The 18263-nt window shown below is 52.0% G+C and overlaps 1 protein-coding gene across 8 annotated transcripts in view; it reads right to left on the reverse strand.

Annotated features, from left to right (window-relative positions):
• The window catches only part of ATP9B (ATPase phospholipid transporting 9B (putative)), a 250435-nt gene that overhangs the window by 22017 nt on the left and 210155 nt on the right, over positions 1-18263 (reverse strand). For all 8 annotated transcript variants that reach the window (XM_057313321.1, XM_026496508.4, XM_057313320.1 and 5 more), the window contains 6 exons: positions 10999-11160; positions 10218-10310; positions 5934-6017; positions 5507-5677; positions 3339-3437; positions 1606-1695 (listed from right to left, as the gene is read on the reverse strand). In XM_057313321.1, the coding sequence (XP_057169304.1) occupies positions 1606-1695; positions 3339-3437; positions 5507-5677; positions 5934-6017; positions 10218-10310; positions 10999-11160 (699 nt within the window). The remainder of the gene's footprint in view (positions 1-1605; positions 1696-3338; positions 3438-5506; positions 5678-5933; positions 6018-10217; positions 10311-10998; positions 11161-18263) is intronic.

The raw sequence follows: 18263 nt of genomic DNA on the forward strand, positions 1-18263 counted from the left end.
AGACTAGCACAGCATCTCAGCCAACTACCAGAGGGTGCAGAGTGCACGGGAGCCACAGCCAGATGCCCCGTGTGAAGGGCAGAGAGGAGGCTTCATGCACTTTGCCCCCTAAAACCTGGGACGGTGAGCTCCATTCCCCGACAGCAGGTACTTGGCGGATGAAGCAGTGGGGACAGAGCGTACTACCGAGAGGACGGACAGAGGCCCTGGAAGACCCAAACACAGAAACAGAAGACGGTGCTTCTGGGGAGCAGGACCGGGGGAAGGAGGGGCAGGTGGGAGGGTTTTCCACCATCAGGTTTTCTATGTTGACCTGCTATGTGCATCTCTGGTGGGGACCAAAGTAGCAAGAAGATTTAATTAAAAATATATACTCCTAAAGGATGCTGGATTTAACTAACACAAGTAGGTACTTTTGCTCCATCACAAAACACACCTAAATAACTGTAAAGAGAGATTTTGAGAGAGACATGAGTGTCTAAGGAGGGCCCAAGGGGAGGAGGGGGGAGCGCACATTTGGGCGCCAGAAAGCAAAGGGACACGTGGTGAACAACTCCGCAGGCGGGAAATCCTCTGAAACCAACAGTGGGAGAAGCTGAGGATCCAGGTGAGGCCCAGGAGCAGCGGCGCTGCACGCCCCGGGACGGAGGGTCCAGGAGGTGCCAGCATACAGCCAGGCACACAGAACCACCTCCTGCCCAGCAAAGACGGGGTTTATTCCTGGGGAGGGCCCATAAGGAGGTGGGAGGGGAGGTAAGGGAAAAAGGTCGGGGAGTTGGGGCACGGGCTCCGGGGTTCCAGAACCAGGAGCCATGCCAGCCCTTCCTGCAGGGCCGCAAGCTCGTTCCCATGTCCCACTCTTGGAAATACTGGTTTGGGCACATTTAGGTCAAGATAGTGGGTGCCACAGTCAAGACTCCAAGGGGAGCTGTGCTATTAACAATGAGCATGAGGCCTAGCCCCTAAAGAGAGTTTTGAAGAAGCCTAAAATACGTCAACCTCAAACATAGTAAGGACAGAGTTAGCCCTCTGGCATTGCCATGACGGTTCTTGAGGCTATAAAAGCTCATGAGAGTTGCATAACCACTGCCAGGAAAGTAATAATGGAAAAAGTACTCCGAAAGTACTAAGTATTTGACTCAGAAAACCCTTGGCCCACCAGCAGGAGAAGCAGACAGGTGCTTGGTCAGAGACCACCCTTACCTCCAGGAACACAGACAGACGGATGGACAGACAGACAGGTGCTTGGTCAGAGACCAGCCTCACCTCCAGGGACACAGACAGACGGACAGACAGACATGTGCTTGGTCAGACACCAGCCATACCTCCAGGGACCCAGACAGACAGACAGACGGACATGTGCTTGGTCAGAGACCAGCCTCACCTCCAGGGACACAGACGGACAGACAGATAGGTGGTCAGACACCAGCCTCACCTCCAGGGACACAGACAGACAGATGGACAGACAAGACATGTGCTTGGTCAGACACCAGCCTCACCTCCAGGGACACAGACAGACGGACAGACATGTGCTTGGTCAGAGACCAGCCTCACCTCCAGGGACACAGACGGACAGACAGACAGGTGGTCAGAGAACAGTCTCACCTCCAGGGAGTCCCCAGATATGACCAGCGCACAATCGTGCTTCCTTCGAAAGGCGTTAAGCTCCAAATGGGCCTCTCCCCGATTGGTTACCTCCACAAAAGGGAGAAAAGCACCCAAATTACAGTGTTATCTAACTCAGAGGCACAAACAGCCCTTCTTTATGAATCGCAGTGAAATCTTCAGGCACGTTATTTAAAATCAAAAGGTGCTCTACACAGGCAGTCCAGTCCTATAACAAACCCCTCTCCGCATTTCTTGTACGGTGCCGGGAATAAGTACCTACTTGCTTAACACCAACTCTTCTCCAATTTGTGACAACTAAACGCAGGACACTTACACTGTAAAGTGCTTTCAAGTCCCACAGTTACTGTGAGATAACGTGACCAGAGGTGGCTCATCAGGAAACGGGACCCAGGCGCTAACAGCTGTGCCGTGAGGAGGACATCCAGCTGTTTGTGGGGTGTTCCCCAGAGAGATGGTGATGCTCACTGGGGGAGTTTCTGGCACTTTCACAGGGTGGTTGTGTGCTGGGTGGGGTGACTGTTAGCAGCAGGGACGCAGTTTAGAGAGACACTTCAGTGTGCCCACTGCCAGAGCCCAGGCCAGCCCCGTAGCGGCCGTGATCTCAAGCCCAGGCTTCATCTAAACATGCCCCTTCTCGTAAACGCCACGTGCTGGAGAATGTTCGTATGGAATGCTTCTGCTACCTCTGCCACAGGTTTCGACTTTCTCTGTTAGCTCAAGCAAACAAAACACTCGAAGGACTAAACAATCTAAAAGTAAAATCAAGCCATACTCTTGAAATATCATTAATTTGAGAATGAACGCAGTTCAGAAAGCCCCACACTGGTCTCTGACATTCGTTCTGCAGAGATCTTTACAGGGCACAGAAGAAATGCTACGTTGCAGGACCGAGATGTAAGTTTCACGTGGTCCAAACGGATCTCAGACCCCTCTTTAGACAGGTAGGAATTACTGTGGAAATTTCAATTGTGCGGCTGTTAACACTGAAAAGTCAACAAAAATTGATCTAAAGTTTTATCAGAATCATTAATAATTTAATTGCAAACAGTCGTCTGCAGGGCCTAATTTGCCATGCTGATGCTTTGAAATAAAGGACATTTACATGTAAATTATATTCATATCGCTGTTTCTTAGGTGCAAGCACTTCCCTCAGAGCAGATGCGGACAGACCGTGTCTGCTTACCACCATCAATCAAGACCCGGGAGACTTACAGACATTAGTCATAAGTAAAAAGTAAAAACAAAAACTTTAGACCATTTTTATTAATTTTCTTTGAACTAATTAAACAACATTTCATTTGAAAATGATAGATTAAAAACACATTTCTACTGACGGGTATAACTAATACAAAAATGTGATTTTTATCAACATACACTTTGTAAACGGAACAGAAAATGATGCCAGTATGTCTGTTTTAAAGCAGTTAAGACGGGTACTTGGTGAATAAATAAAACCAAGAGTACGACAGAAAACACTTCTGAATTTAGACCTGTTTCACTCCTTCAAAATGCAGCTGTTTTATCCCATGTAATGTGGGCAGCTAATAGAAACCTATTTGCAATGTTTTCATAAATTCAGTAAGAAAATTACAATATTTCTCTTCTTTAGTAATTACTAAATAGTTGCACATACAATCTAGTAAAACCAACAAGTTTTGATTGTGAGATAAAACATTTAAAACTTGAAGTGCTTTTAGACATATACTCACTGGTCTGAAAATGTGAATGTCTTGTGTTCTAGACACCAAATGGGAGCTTTTGGCAATGCAAGTCGCAGTCTCGAGTTTGTCGCCCGTTAGCATCCAAATCTAGGAGAGAAGTGCAGATGGAGAGCCCTTAACAGCGTGTACTTTCGAACAGACACCCGCACACCCATGTTCACAGCACTACTATTCACACCAGCCAGACCACAGAAGCAACCCAGTGTCCACCGACTGACAGACGGGTAAGAAGGTGGCACGCACGCCATGGACTAGCACGCAGCCTTGAAAAGGGGGCTTTCGAGCACCCGCTGTGACATGGATGGGCCTGGAGGACGCAGAGCTCAGGGAAGGGAGCCAGCCACACGGGGGCAGAAGCCGTGTGGCTGCAGTGGCAGGAGGGCCCTCGAGGAGCCTCACCCCCAGAGACAGAAGGCAGATGGTGGGTGCCAGGGCTGGGGGGGCCCAGGGGAGTTAGTGTTTCATGGGGATGGAGGGTCGGATTTACACGTTCTGGAGACAGGCAGTGGGGACGGCTGCACAGAAATGTGCACTTAAAAATGGTTAAGATGGTAAATGCCACACTACAAACACTTTACCACAATGAAAAAAAGGTCTGTCGACCTACTTAGCTAAAACAAGCAGGAGCAAAGCAATGTTAGATGTAGCTGCTGAGATGTGGAGGCACGTGAATGACGGGGTTTAGGAACCTCAGGCTGAGACTAACCACACGCCTGTATTCGCCCAAGGGCAAGGCTCACAGAGCCTTGCATGCCGCACAAGCGGGCCCGGAACACACCGCGTGGTCACGGGCTTGCAGAGCGAGGAGCACCTAGAGATCCTTATTCCAACTTGCTTATTTTTCAATTGGAAGCCGAGGTTCAAAAAGGGGAACCAGTTAAGCCAAAAGTTGTTTGTATCAAATAAAACACGTCAAATACTACTACTTTTACTTTAAAAAATGCCATAAGCACGTATTATATGTATAAACATCCCTACACCACGCAGAGAATCAGACATTTAAGATATGACGGGATGGTTCACATTCATATCTCATGTAACAGCAGAAAACTTCTAGCAATCTCTCACGGACACCTGACTTCCTCGGGTGTTTACTGTATCGTATGTAAGTATGCATTTTTGGACACAGGAAACAAAAGCTCATGTCATACTGGTTTTCCGCTGAGGCATCATCTGCCTGTGGCTCCTCTCAGTGTCTGAGGACTTGTGCTTTTTACTTACTTCACACACCTGTATTCATCCTGTTGAGCCTGGACCTAAGATGACGGCACGTCGTTAAGACAAAATTGGGAACAACTGATGTAAGACAGCAAGAGCCCCCACCGCTGGTGAAGCTGGACCGCGGCTCAGGGGCGTGTGTGATCTGCGGACCTGCCACCTGACATCACATCCTCATGTTCTCTGAAGAGATGCAGGGTCCCCTTCTTTAGACGGGAAGGAAGGAGGGCAGGACCCCACACACTGACAGCGTTTAGCAATCAATCCAGAAACATGCAGAGCGTGCACACCAGGAGCGCTCGCTGCTTTAGCACCCGCGGCCAGGGGGACGCACGCAAAGTGAGGGAAACATCGTGGTAAAGGAGCAGGTGCCCTGGTCACGGCAGTCACACGTCCGAACGCTGGCTGTGCAGCACTATCAGGCTGAGATCATTCCAGAGCCTGAGTCTGAACTGGCCTCGTGATTCTGAAGCCAGACGTGCCGTTGTGAGCAGAAAGCTCTAGAGCACAAGGGAAGCACATCCTGTGTGAGACCCAAGGTCTCCTGAGGCCTGGACTGTCCTGACCTTACACCTGAAGGACGCCCAGACCCACAAATGTCTGAGGGACAAAGCTGGGCAGTGAGTGAGCCTGAGACCCCAGCGGGCAGGGATGGGGCAGGGTTGGGGCAGGGCAGGGCAGGGCAAGGAAAGGGTGGAGTAGGGGTAGGGCAGGCATGGGGGCAGGGCAGGTAGGGTGGGCTGCTGCTAGTGACGGACAGGCTTGGTCGTCCTCTGGGACAAGTGGCAGGTGGAGGTCCCAGGTGACTTTGGGGGTACTGGCCTGGGTGAGGCTGATCTGGGGGGGATGTCCAGGAAGGAGGAAGCTGGCCAGGCGCTAACAGGAAAGAAGCGCTGCTGGCCCCAGAAGCAGTCCGTCTCGTGGGCCTGCAGCTGTACCTTGATGCCCGCATTCCGCAGCATCTCCAGGGTGGGCCTCACGTCCGCCTGCAGCTGGTCCTCCACACCTGTGAGGCACAGCAGCTCCATCTCCCGCTCCAGGCTCTCCACCACCGCGGCCACCTTGAGCGCCCTGTCGTGGATGCTCAGCTTGGCCTGACTGTAGCGGCTCTGAGGAGAGATTGGCGGGGCGTCCAAGTCATCCCGGGGGACTTGTGGGGGCAGATTTGTGCCCCAACAGAAGCCTGTCTGTGCAGGGGACACACCCCTTTCCCAGCACACTGGAGTGGACGCCCCAGTGCTCAGGGGCAGCTAGGCTGCTCTAGGTCGTGTGTGTGTCCACACCAGCAGCACGCACCCATGTCAACAGGGACACGTCTGATGGGTAGAAGCCCGTGGGGGAGAAGGGGCTGGAAAGTCGGCTCACCTCGAAGTCCTGATACTGCTCTTCTGTCAGCGCCCTCTTGGCGACCACGAGGGTGCGCAGACCTTCCCGGGCCATGTTTCCACACTGGAAAAGGAGATGCAGGTCACACGCGGCCCCCGGCTGTGAACTGCGATGGGGACAGGCACCTATGGCATTCGCCAGTACTGCTCCGCGGTCCAGGCCGTTCCCCTGCTCAGGAGCCCGAACTTCCCACGTCTGTCACTGTGCCTGTGCACCTGATACTACCTATGGTTTCTCAGTGCGCCTCCTACTGCTGAGATTTGGCAGAGCATGTGCATGGCACGTGGCTCATCTCACAGACATGTCCTGTGATCACAGCCACAATGGAAGGATGGCTCTGTCCCCTAATCTCCACAGGCGGGCTGTGGTCACAGGGCAGCTCTCAGACTGCAAGCACACTGCTTTCCCACATTCAACAAGACTTTTCAAAAATGGTATCACGTGCAATGTCTACATCAGGGTGCACACGGCAGAACAGAAATGTGGACTCTGGGTGCCAGGGTGGGAGGGGCAAGATCTGGAAGTGGGAAGGCCTCATGCGGCAGTGCAATGGGGGGGAGTGGTCTCAGGTGGCAGTGCGGTGGGAGGAGGGGAAGACCCTGAGGGTCCTTGGGCTGCGTGCTGGGATCTGGATCTTATTCTGCAGGGAAAGGGGCCCGGAGCAAGGCCAGAGGCCCAGGCTTGAGTTACGACACAAGAAATGGGAACGCATTTAATAGGTGTGTGGAAAGGTATCAATTCCACTCACAATCAGAGAATGCACCAAAATAACAGGGTATTTTTCACCTGTTAGAGGAAAAACTGGGCAGTTTTAGTTGATGAAGGGAGAGAGACAGCCTGATTCTAGGCTGCCTATGGGACTGGTGCCAACCTGTGTGCAGGGAGCAGGCTGGCGCTCTGCCCTGCACTTGCAGAGGTTTGCCCGAGCTCCTCCATGCTGGTGGCGGTAGGGCCACTCCTGGGACAGGGCCCAGAAACTCTGACGCGGCTTACACACATACTCATGGGCACCGAGGAGCCACGCCCGAGGTTGTGCACACGGCGGCACACGCAGCCGGCGGAGACGGAGGCAGCGCTGTGGGAGCAGACGCCAGCTCTTTGGAGCCGCGGGCCCCCAGCGCCACTGCCTTCTGTGACAGGGCATTCCCTCTCGCAGGCTGCACGGACGGGATGCTGCCGCATGGCACGGGGCCTGCTCAGGCCCTCAAAATGCATGGCTTGGAAATGTGTGAGCGCCGTCTCTGCAGGTTGGGAGCAGGCCTGTGGGGCAGGTAGCTGTCTCACCCCGAACATAAGCCCTCTCCTGGAGAGCCGGGCGGGCCGGGGAGAAGGACGCATGCACAGGGCGAGACGTCCTGGGCTGGTTACTGTCCTCAGACTCCAAGGCGAGCCAAACAAGGCCGTGTCTCTGGTGCCCATGTCCCGGAGGGCCCCCGACTGAAGAGCAGGAGGAAACAGGGAGAGAAAGAGTCTCGGGGAGAAGATGCTGAGCGAGGCCCCAAGGGAGGCACTGGCTCCTCGGCCGGTGGGGACAGACACACAGACAGGCAGTCTGATGATCAGATGCTGCCCGAGGTATGCCCAAGCTGAGAATGTCAACAGCAGCATCTCAAGAGTAATGGTTTTCATGAAAAAGAAGTTTAAAAAACAACATGAGCACTCAGTTATACCACTCTCTGAAGCCACGGTGTCTACACATCAAGAATACTACTACCAGGGGGCGCCTGGGTGGCACAGCGGTTAAGCGTCTGCCTTCGGCTCAGGGCGTGATCCCGGCGTTATGGGATCGAGCCCCACATCAGGCTCCTCCGCTATGAGCCTGCTTCTTCCTCTCCCACTCCCCCTGCTTGTGTTCCCTCTCTCGCTGGCTGTCTCTATCTCTGTCAAATAAATAAATAAATTTAAAAAAAAAAAAAAAAAAAAAAGAATACTACTACCAGCCAAGGCTTATCCAGGCCATGGGCGGCTCCTGAGAGCCCCTTCATCTCTTTCTTGTTGACTCTTCAATTCAAGCTCTGAGGAACTATCTCACATTCTGACCATGGTTTAAAGCTCTCAGCTGCAGCACATGTGGCCTGTTTCGGTGGATGACATAGTGCCACGGTGCTCACTGTGCTTCAGACGTGTGAGCCTTTCGGGGCCGCGGCAGGGGCTCCAGCTTGGACCACAGCCCTGTGCTGCAGATGTTCTGGGCAGGGCTCAAGCAAAGGCGGTGCCAGGATGCCCAGAGACAGAAGGAGGGTCTTCGGAAGCATTTTCAGGCAACAGCAAGGGCTACCAGACTTTACACGAGAGCCAGACAACAGCCAGTCATAATCGGTGTCTCCCGTGTCCACTCCAAGACGTAAGCCTGATGCTCGAGTCATGCATTTAAGCAAATGCACCCCAGACAAACTAACTAGCTGGTGTTTGTTAATGGAAAGGAGATGGAGTACTCGGAAGCTTGGGCACACAACGCCGCCTCCACTGTTGCCCCGCACGCGAGCGCTGATGCCCAGAGGCCGGCAGCCACAAGTTACGGCAGAGTTACGGCCACTGAGGGAGCCGTGCACTCAGAATCAGAGGCATGAGTGGAAATCCCATGTCCCCAGGGACGAGCACACACTCGAGGACCAACAGTCCAGACACTACTTTGCACACACACTCTGCCCCGCCTGGCCACGCGCCCAGACCTCCTCCTTCACCGTCCCCGGGGGCAAGGGCTGGTGTGTCCACGTTAACTGTACCTCTCTCTGGGGGGGTGCTCGTGTCTAACCAAGCTCATCTACCACATCTGCCCCCACGACGTAAAAACCTGCAAATAAAAGGGTATAAACTACTCCGACTTCCTGAAATCCTCTCTAATCCATCTGGCTGACGAGGTCTGAAGCACGAGGACCAGCGCAGCTCCTGCCTCACACATGCTCTGGGGACAGCAGAGCGCTAGTCCCTGCAGCCCCCCACAGCCGATCCCCAATTCTGACGGGTGTTACACACCTGCACACAGAGCAAGGAGGCCAAGTACCCGAGCACCTCTCGCGTCTGGGACCTGCTCACTGCACGTCTGTGCACAGTGAGGGTTCTACAAAGTTGGCTCTCTCTGGGATGCGGTGAGCAAGGTGTTGGTGGCATGTGTCTGTTTTGTTTAATACGTGGAGAATAAAAGTTTGTAGCCAAGAATCCAACATGGGGAGCTTGCCTGAGACAGAGGAGCTCCGTGCACGCTCAGGCTCGGAGAACGTGCCAGGATTTTTGTTTTTGTGTTTGTTTTACACAAGGTAAAGGCTTTCAGACTGTAATAGTATTACAACAAAGACATGGATGGAGGATGAAAGGGTTTATCTAAGGGTAGAAAATGTAACGCTGGGAAAAAAATGCACAAGGATTTTTAATAAAGTTATCTTTGTGAAAAACAATCTGACATTATCTGTCTGTTGTAAGACATTTATTGATTTAACCTCATAAAGCTAAATAAATTAAACAAGAATTTTATAATTAATTGCACATCATTATGACCAAAAGTAATTTTTATGGCATTTTACTAGGTCTTCAGGGAATTTAATTTATTCATGTGCCTGATTAAATCCAACTGCCTGAAGGAGCTATTGATTCGTATTGCCAATACTGCCGCGGACGTGGGGGCGCGGCTCCTGCACTGACCGACAGTGCCCGGGCCACGGCGGGGTGACCCATGGACATCGATGGTGACACGCACGCAAGACAGAGGTTCAGTTTTACTCTGAAATCCAACTTTTCTGTTCACCCAGAAACGTAGACCTCATGAGGCTAAATATAACCCTATCTCTTTAGGAAGAATTTGCTGAAATGTAGGATTCATCATATTTGTATCTTATTTTCTATTTCTAAAGTGAATCCTACACACGAATTAGAATGACATTAAAATCCTAATTGAAATCTTGCAAATGACACAGGTTACAAAATAAATATATTAACATACGACCTGGGCTGTATATGCAATATTATTTTAGAATTTTTAGTGAATGATTAGTAATGCTATTGTTTCAGCAATATAAACAAAATACTATTAATAAAGACCTACTTATGTATCTACATGCACTCACACAAAACCCAAAAACAACAGTTGTTTATATAGAAAGGAAGCTATTCATAGTTAAATAATACCCCTGTCCTTCCTACCTTACGAAATGGAGAGGAACCAGAACCACTTAAAATGACATGGCGGAAAAGCAACACCGTCTGGTTTAGAATGTGGTGTCCGGGTTTCCTCCAGTGGTGGCAGTGTGCACCCTTGCCACGGCTTACCTCCTCCTCCAGCCAGTCGTTGTACTGCACGATGGAGGACATGGCCACGTCAGCCCCCTTCATGTAGAAGGTGATTTCTGCAGTGGACTCGTCCTGAGACAGAAGGAAACACAGGGATGTTTAGGCCACGCTGCTCCCGGGGAGTCGAGGCCCCGTGAACAAAAATGCACTACGGAAAGCAGTTCTCCCTAAACCTATTCTGCAGTGAGCTACCCAAATAGTTTCCTATTCGGGGCAACGCCCCCAGATGTTCAGGCAAACAAGACAGGACGTAAGTGCAGATCTCAAGACGAGGTGCCGAGGTTGTGGAAACAAAATCCGTTAATGGATATGTGCCTTGTACTGCCAGGAAAGGTTAATTCTCTCAAATAGTCACTGAATAAGCTTTCCTTGGTTAGCCACCTTCCAAGATATGTTTTTGGTATTTGCTAAAAATGTTTAATAGAGACGCATGTCAGCAACTTTATCGTCGTAAATCATTCTGCAGCCAAGCTCCCTGGTGTGCTACTGCTGCTGGAAGCAAACAGCTTCAGCCGACTTCAACAAGTAATCGCTAACACCTTTTACTTGCTCTGCCTTTGTCCTCTCAGGAGTGACCGTCCATCACTGCCGCTACAGCTCACTAGCTTCTCAGCATAAATTCTTAGTTTAGATTTTATTTCAAACATAAGCAAGCAGCATAAATTGTTTGAACAGTGAAACATCCTGGGCTGCCAGCGTGGGGCGCACAGCGAGCACTGAGCCACGCGCAAGCCCAAGGGAGTGCGAGCGGTGAGTCTACCCGGACGATGACCCCCATGCGCTTGCTCTCTGAAGTGAAGGGGAACATCTGCAGGATGCAGTAGGTCAGGATCTGGCCGCCGGGGGTCCTCAGCTGCATGGAGGCAAGGTCTCTGCTGACCAGGGTGAGGCCGACGCTCTCCGTCCACTGCACCAGGGCCACCTGGGGGAGACCAGCAAGAAGTGAGGCCACGCGCTCCGTGGGAGGGAAGCAACAGGCTAGCGGCGGGACAGCTCGCCCACTCCAGCCGCTTCCAATGCCTCCACGAGAGCGCTGCGGCTTCTGCGGCTGCGTCAGGAACTTAGTAACAACACGAAGGCTAAAGACCAGCAGTGTGAGAGCCCCCGGTCGCACCTTCTCGCAGAACCACCATTACCGATCACGCTGCTGCCCAGAGGCCAGGTCCTAAGACTGGACGGAACGCCGAGCTACAGTGCCTTCCAAGTGCTTCCGGCGGCCCTGCAATGCCACGTCCCTTGTGTTTTCCTGCTCTTATAAAATGAGAGATGAGTGGGTGACTGAGGACAGTGCACGGGCCACCTGAACATCTGAGAACTCAGAGCCCAGCTCTGCCAGTGGCCCCGGCTCCCACAGGGCACGGAGGCTTGCTGGCCTCTTCCATCCTGGGGGAAATGTAGCGCAAACTGTTCTAGACCTGAAGGGATCAAACCTCCCTGCTGCACGGCCGGCACGCAAACACAGAAGTGTTCTTGTGTGCTCTTATTTGTGGTTATTTAGCATTAAGACGTGAGAATCATGAACAGAAGAATAATTTTTAAAGTTAACTTATGAAGAGTATTTTCGTGACAGTGTTTTCTGGAAAAAAAATCAGTTTATCTTTAAGTCACCTCAGGACAAGAGATTCATCAGTTGGGGGCGCCTGGGTGGCACAGCGGTTAAGCGTTTGCCTTCGACTCAGGGCGTGATCCTGGTGTTATGGGATCGAGCCCCACATCAGGCTCCTCCGCTATGAGCCTGCTTCTTCCTCTCCCACTCCCCCTGCTTGTGTTCCCTCTCTCGCTGGCTGTCTATCTCTGTCAAATAAATAAATAAAATCTTAAGAAAAAAAAAAAAAGAGATTCATCAGTTGGCAGGAGGTCTGCTGACCCCACACTCAGCAAGACGGCCACAAGAGCAGAAGGCAGCGCTCTTCCTGCCCCCCAGCCCCTCTCCTCCCTGGGGGCCTGTGTGGGGCCTCCTGTGACTGACGCCAGGGTCTGTCCCTGGCCGAGCGCCGCATCCTTGCTTGCTATTTTATTCCCCACCTACGCGTCTGGCACTTGACCTACGGCTGGGAAATCAAACCCTGCAGGAGCATCGTGAGTTCTGTCTGGGGAGCAGAACGTTAGTGCTGAGTCTCAGCGTCCACCGCCAAGTCACGCTGCGGACAGGCTTCCATGAGGCTCCGCAGCTCTGGCTTCAAGGCAGGACGGCTCAGTTCAGCCCCCACCCCGATTCCTCATCTGTATGGCGGTGGCGGCCAGGCCACCTCTCAGGCTGCCATGCACGTGAAGGCCACCGGGGACGCTCAGCACATCTAGGTCGATGTTAGGGTTCTACGCTTCATCCTCTCTTACAGACGTCATCTGGGACGTCCCTTGGGCAGACCAGGAATCACTTTTAAAGTGGGGCTTTCTAGATAGTTTCCACAGTTCTAACTACTGGAAGGTTCCAGCACAACAGTCAACCGAGGGTGAGGAGAGGCTTGCCGTTTTTAATGCTTCCAACTTGATGCAGGGCCCTGTGTGGAGGCCGGGAGCATCCGAAGATGATAACGTAGGAAAAGCTGAAGTCAGATCCTTGCTAGGACTACAAAGAGGTTCCGTGGACTGCGGATGGTCTGGAACACAGCTGAGGGCGTCACTCTACACCATCCTGGACCCCGCTGGCAAGAACTACTGCGGGATGGTAGAAACGGCCACGCTCCATGGCGCTGGCTGTAAAGGGTCCCCAACACACCACTCGGCCTCCTGTATCCCATGGGGTGTCTTTATTTCCCCAAATCGTGAGCATCTTGTAAAGGAACTAAATAGACATGTATGACTGCTGTTCTAGGAGAGTAAAGACTTATTTACACAGTTTGCAATTTCACTTTATTTTATAAATAACTCGAGGCATCAGAATTCACCTTGCAGAAATTTCTCATCTAAAAAGTTTGCATAAGGAATTAGCCCATAGTAAGCGGAACAGAATAATTCCAGAAAAGCATGACTGAGTAATGATCCTATACTTTTGGTTACTTCAGAGAGAGAGTCAGAAATGCATTCCTATTAAAAAAGGCATAAAGGGATCCAAGCACCTTTCTCCCCCTGGCTCCTCATCTAAAGCCCAGTCCCTTCCTCGAGGAGCAGACTGAAGGTGGCCCGTCGTGGGCGAGCTGCTCAGCCATGCTGCGGTCCCTCAGTGTGGGGTGCAAGAGGGGAGGCTTCCTGCCCCCTTGTCCAGCCCCACTGCCCACACCTGGCCCCCCTCGCCCATCACTGGGCACAAGTCTGCTTGCTGAGGTAGGAACAGCTATGTACAGTGTACAAATTTCTGCTCCCCAATTTTCCCTTTAAAGATGCAAGTTTCATTTAAATAACAAAATCATACTACTAGCTGACTTACAAATTCTGGACAGCAAAATGTTACATATTAGATTGCCAACTAGTGAGATCTAATGGTGCAGAACTCTCATCTTGCTGTGAGCAATGCTGTGCAACCAGCTCTGGTGTCTGGAAGGAGAGTGCTGTCCACACGCGCTGGGCTAGCGCCGCCCACGAGGGCATGTGCACAGACACCCCACGGTCTCACTGAAGGGAAAATTCTGACGTTGGGCCTTTTCTGCTGTGCTTACCTTGACCTTCTGTGTGCCCGGGGTGGCCTGAAGGACTACGAGGTGTCCTTAGATAGGAGGTACCTGCCTGGTACCCAAACCACTGACCAGATTTGATAATGTGCTCAACAGGCTGAAGACTGAATTTAAAGAGCTAAGGCAAAATTCGAAACAAGAATAAGCCCAAAGCCCTGAATCCGTACAGTATTTGGGCTGGTCAGACCATATCTGACGTGCTGGATTTCTCCTGCTGCGTTTCGGGAGCACGCTGTTCTAGGAACACCCAGCAACTTACCTTTGTAAACATGAAGCCCCACTCTCAATGTGTAATTGATGCCTCTCCCTTTTTTGTGGGAAATAAAGGAAATGAGCAAATTTTTTACTTTTGTTTATTTTCATTAACTGTTTCAGTAAGATCTCTGTTCTCCCTTTCCAGAAGATAAACTATACAAATAGCAACAACTTGAATGCTTACGTTTGTCAAATACTGAGAGAAACTGCCATCTAGAAATGATTTGCTTGCGATTTTCATGTTTTGCTAAAAACAGTGAAGGACCAAACAGGGTCACAGAGTCAGGAGAGCATGCTGTGACCTGTCACCTCTGCTGGGGAGTGAATGCAAGGTCAGAACGCTCCCCTGCGTAGGGGAACTGCCTGACTCTGCACAAAGCCTGGCCTGCTGGGCCCATGCTCCTGGGAGGTGACTGCCGTGCCATGGGAATGCGCCCTGGGCACGAGCAGGCCATGCTGCATGTGTTCTGTACCACCCCTGTGCCTTATTGACAGGCGCCGGTCTCGTGGTGTCCCCTTGACCTGCAGGGGCTGCAAACGAAGGTCCGCCACATGGGGGTCACCCGTCTACACGAATGACCCCCAATGAAAACCCTGGACGCCAAGGCTCAGGTGGGCTTCCTGGGTTGGCAGCACTCCACGCATATTATCACATCACGCTGCAACAAGTGAGCGCTGTCCACACAGCGCCTGGGGAGGGGGGCGAGAGGACGCTCATGCCAGGTCTCTCAGCGACCCCGGCCTGTGCACCTCTTCCACTGGTCCCACTGGTCCTTTTGTGGTCATCACTGTGACATGAGTCTGACAGCTGTGCAGTCCTACTAGTGAACATCAGGCTGGAAGGAGGTCTTGCGGACACCAAACTGCAGTGTGTGTCTGACCACGTGCAGAACACGTGTCTACCAAGCGCCAGCGAACCCTCCCCCACATGCCGAGTCTCCCCACAACCAGTGAGCCCGGCCAGGTCAGGAGTGGGAACTCCCAGGTCGGGCAGAGAACAGAATAGCTGCGTGGAGGTGCCCGAGTGTTACTTGGCACTGCCTTGGGGAAAGAGTAAAAGAAAAAAATAGCCTTTTGACTGGATTCGGGATTTTTCACTTCTTTTTAAAATTAAGTAAAGCCGTCTAGAAAGGCGGTATCTCTGGTCCTAGAAAGAATCCGTGTGTCTGAATTGGGGTGACCAGGGCCACGAGTAGAGACTGTGTTAGACGCGGCAGGACTGAAGGCAGGCAGGCAGGTCTTCCCAAGCAGCGAGGACTCAGGGGGCGTAAGTGTTCACATGCTCTCAGGTCCCCACCCAGGACGAGGACCGACCCACTCAGCACCAGACAGTGGAACGGCCCCGCGGTGGTGGACACGCCCCCTGCAGGCTGCCGAGCGTACTGCCTGGGGTGGGGCATTTGTGGCGGCCTCCCAGGAAGGAAAGAGCCTCTGCACAAGGCAAGTGAGCCCCCAGCTCCAGACCCACACACTAGGAGTGCTCTCAAGTGGCTCTTTTCTACTCCTCCCCACCCGCCCCCCCAGGCCCCGTGCTGGGTGGTTTGTTTGTAGGAACAGCAACACGAGGGGGCCGTCTTGCTCCTGAGCTGAGCGACTGGGTCAGATGTGAGTCCAGTATCCCGTAGGCGTGTGGACTGTTAAACAGTGAGTCACCATGCAGCTCGAATTAGAACTCGTGTTCTCTCGCTTTCCAGCATGTCACTAAGCTCCTGAAGTTTGCCAAGATCCTGAAACCACGTATGGCTAATACAGCACGAGCAATACGCTCTAAATTACAGGACTACAAAGACACGAGGCCACCAACAGAAAGAGCACATCCAGAAGGCACAAGCGAACAACTCTGCAACTCACTTCGGGTGGAAAAGGAAATGCGCAGCGGGCACACGTTTCCTCGAAAACCTCACTAAAAGCTGCAAACAACCCAGGACTCCCCAGGTGAGTTTTGAACGTCCACAGTGAAAGGGGACTATTACATTCTGACCGTAAACTGTATGCTTCTGCGATGCCCCGTTACCTCCTCCATGCCCCACCAGGTGGGTTCGGCAGTCTACACGTGTGGACTCACATCTGTTTATTATGTACTTAGTGTGTGCCTTCACGACCCGTTCCAGGCAGCAACTCGTGGCAGAATCCATCTAGTGGCTTATACCTGGCCAGCGTGCCGTGCCAACGGTTTTCAATCATCATCATTTTGAGGATTAACTCTCTATATAATGCCAACCAGAAGAAAAGTATAAAATTTTTCACAAGACAGATGCTTTAATTGCTGTTCTATGCAAGCTGCTTAGTGGTGGGGAGGATGCTTCTGGATAATTCAAAATCAAACCATTCTGGAACAGGCCTGTGAACAACCAACCACAAGGGATGGGCGAACACGCAGTACTTGTCAGTACCTGCCCCCCGACTCAGACACGTGGCTATGAGCTTGTGGTGAAGGGTGAACAGAGCGTCCTGTTCTGGTTTTGAGCTTCACCACCTCGACCCAGAGCACAGTGGGCGTGAAAGGAACCAGGTCAGAATTCATACAAATTCTATATGAAATAGAGCAGTAGTATTTGTTCAGAAAGACTCCTAAAATAACTTCTATCTAATGATATTAAATGTAGAAATTAAAGGAAAGAAAATGTCAAGGGCACTGATAGCTTGACTCTATTTTCCTCCTAAAAACATTTAAACAATTAAAATATATATACTTTGCAAAAGCACGTAAGCCACACTAAACATCATGGCTACAAAGCGTGAAGCAATTCGAGTGATGACAGCATGGACTGGAGACGCCAGAACCCCGCCGTGCCGGAAGGGCCGCCGCGTAGCTTCCGACCGGGGGAGGCACGCTTAGGGCAGCGGATGCCAGACCGAGAGCAAACCCGCCGGCCCACTGGAGCCACTGCCCGTCCCAGCCATGCGTTCAGGGCTGTGCTGGCAGCCCGTCCACCACCCTTCTCTCCAGCCACTTCCCCAAGCTGTGTCTCCTGCCTCCAGCGCTCCGGGAGGCTGTGCGGACGCAGACGGCCAGAGGCACTACTGTCCTGGCTCCTTCCCACACTCCCCTCCACCTGCCTGTTCTTTCCGCTGCAGCACTGCACTCACTACGACCTACACGCACACGCCAAGGGGTCTGTTCACCTGTCCCCTCCGGCACCCAAACCCGCAGTGCTTCTGGAACCTCTGGGCCTGAGGCCCCCGAGGTCTACTGGGCTCACTGCGGTGTTTTCGGGGTCAGCACGAAACACTCCTTCAATAAGAGAGAACAATCTCTTCTCTGGAGTGGCTTCAAGCGGAGGGCCGACAGGTACCTAAGACACGTGTGAAAGCATACACGGGACAGTCCTGAGCACCCGCTCGTGCGCGCACTCTCCCGGGTGCCCAGCGTCATCGGGCTGGGGTCTAAGCAATGTCTCCCTCCCCTCAAGTTACCAGTCCACCTTTCAGCCAGTTCTTGCCCCACAAAACGACAGTCACCTGACAGACGCACGAAGCCTCACCATTCTTGCAGTTTTCTACAGTCAGTACATCTTGGGGATGCAGTTCGGATCTCTTGCCAATATTTAAATCGGGGGGTGGTTCTCTCATTACCGGGTTCTGAGAAGTCTTCACATATTTTGGTTTCCACTCATTGATCAGATATGTATTTCACAAACATCTTCTACAGATCTGTGGCTTGCCCTCGCCTTAACGGTGCGTCTTCTGAAGAATGTGATTTTTACCATCAAGTCCAATTCATCAACTTCTTCTTTTACAAACTATGCTATTTGTGTCCCAGGAAATCACTGTCTGACTCAAGCCTACAGATTTTTTCTTCTAGAAATTTTATACTTTTAGGTTTTTCATACATCTGTGACCAATTTGAGCTAATTTTTTAAAGACTTTATCTGAGACAGAGAGAGCGAGAGAGAGCACAGGTGGGGAGGCGAGGGAGAAGCAGACTCCCCACTGAGCAGGGAGCCCAACGTGGGACTCAATCCCAGGACCCTGAGATCGTGACTGGAACCGAAGGCAGACGCTTCACCAACTGAGCCCCCCAGGCGCCCCTTGAGTTAATTTTAGTACATGGGGAGAGACGCTGGTTGAGGCTTTGTGAACGACAGTCCCGTTGTTCTGGGCAGCGTTTCTCAAGCATCCCCCGCTCTGCGGCACTTCCTTGGCATCTTCGCGGGAA

The sequence above is a fragment of the Ursus arctos genome, unplaced genomic scaffold (assembly GCF_023065955.2).
Source record: "Ursus arctos isolate Adak ecotype North America unplaced genomic scaffold, UrsArc2.0 scaffold_17, whole genome shotgun sequence".
In the NCBI taxonomy this organism is placed as follows: Eukaryota; Metazoa; Chordata; class Mammalia; order Carnivora; family Ursidae; genus Ursus; species Ursus arctos.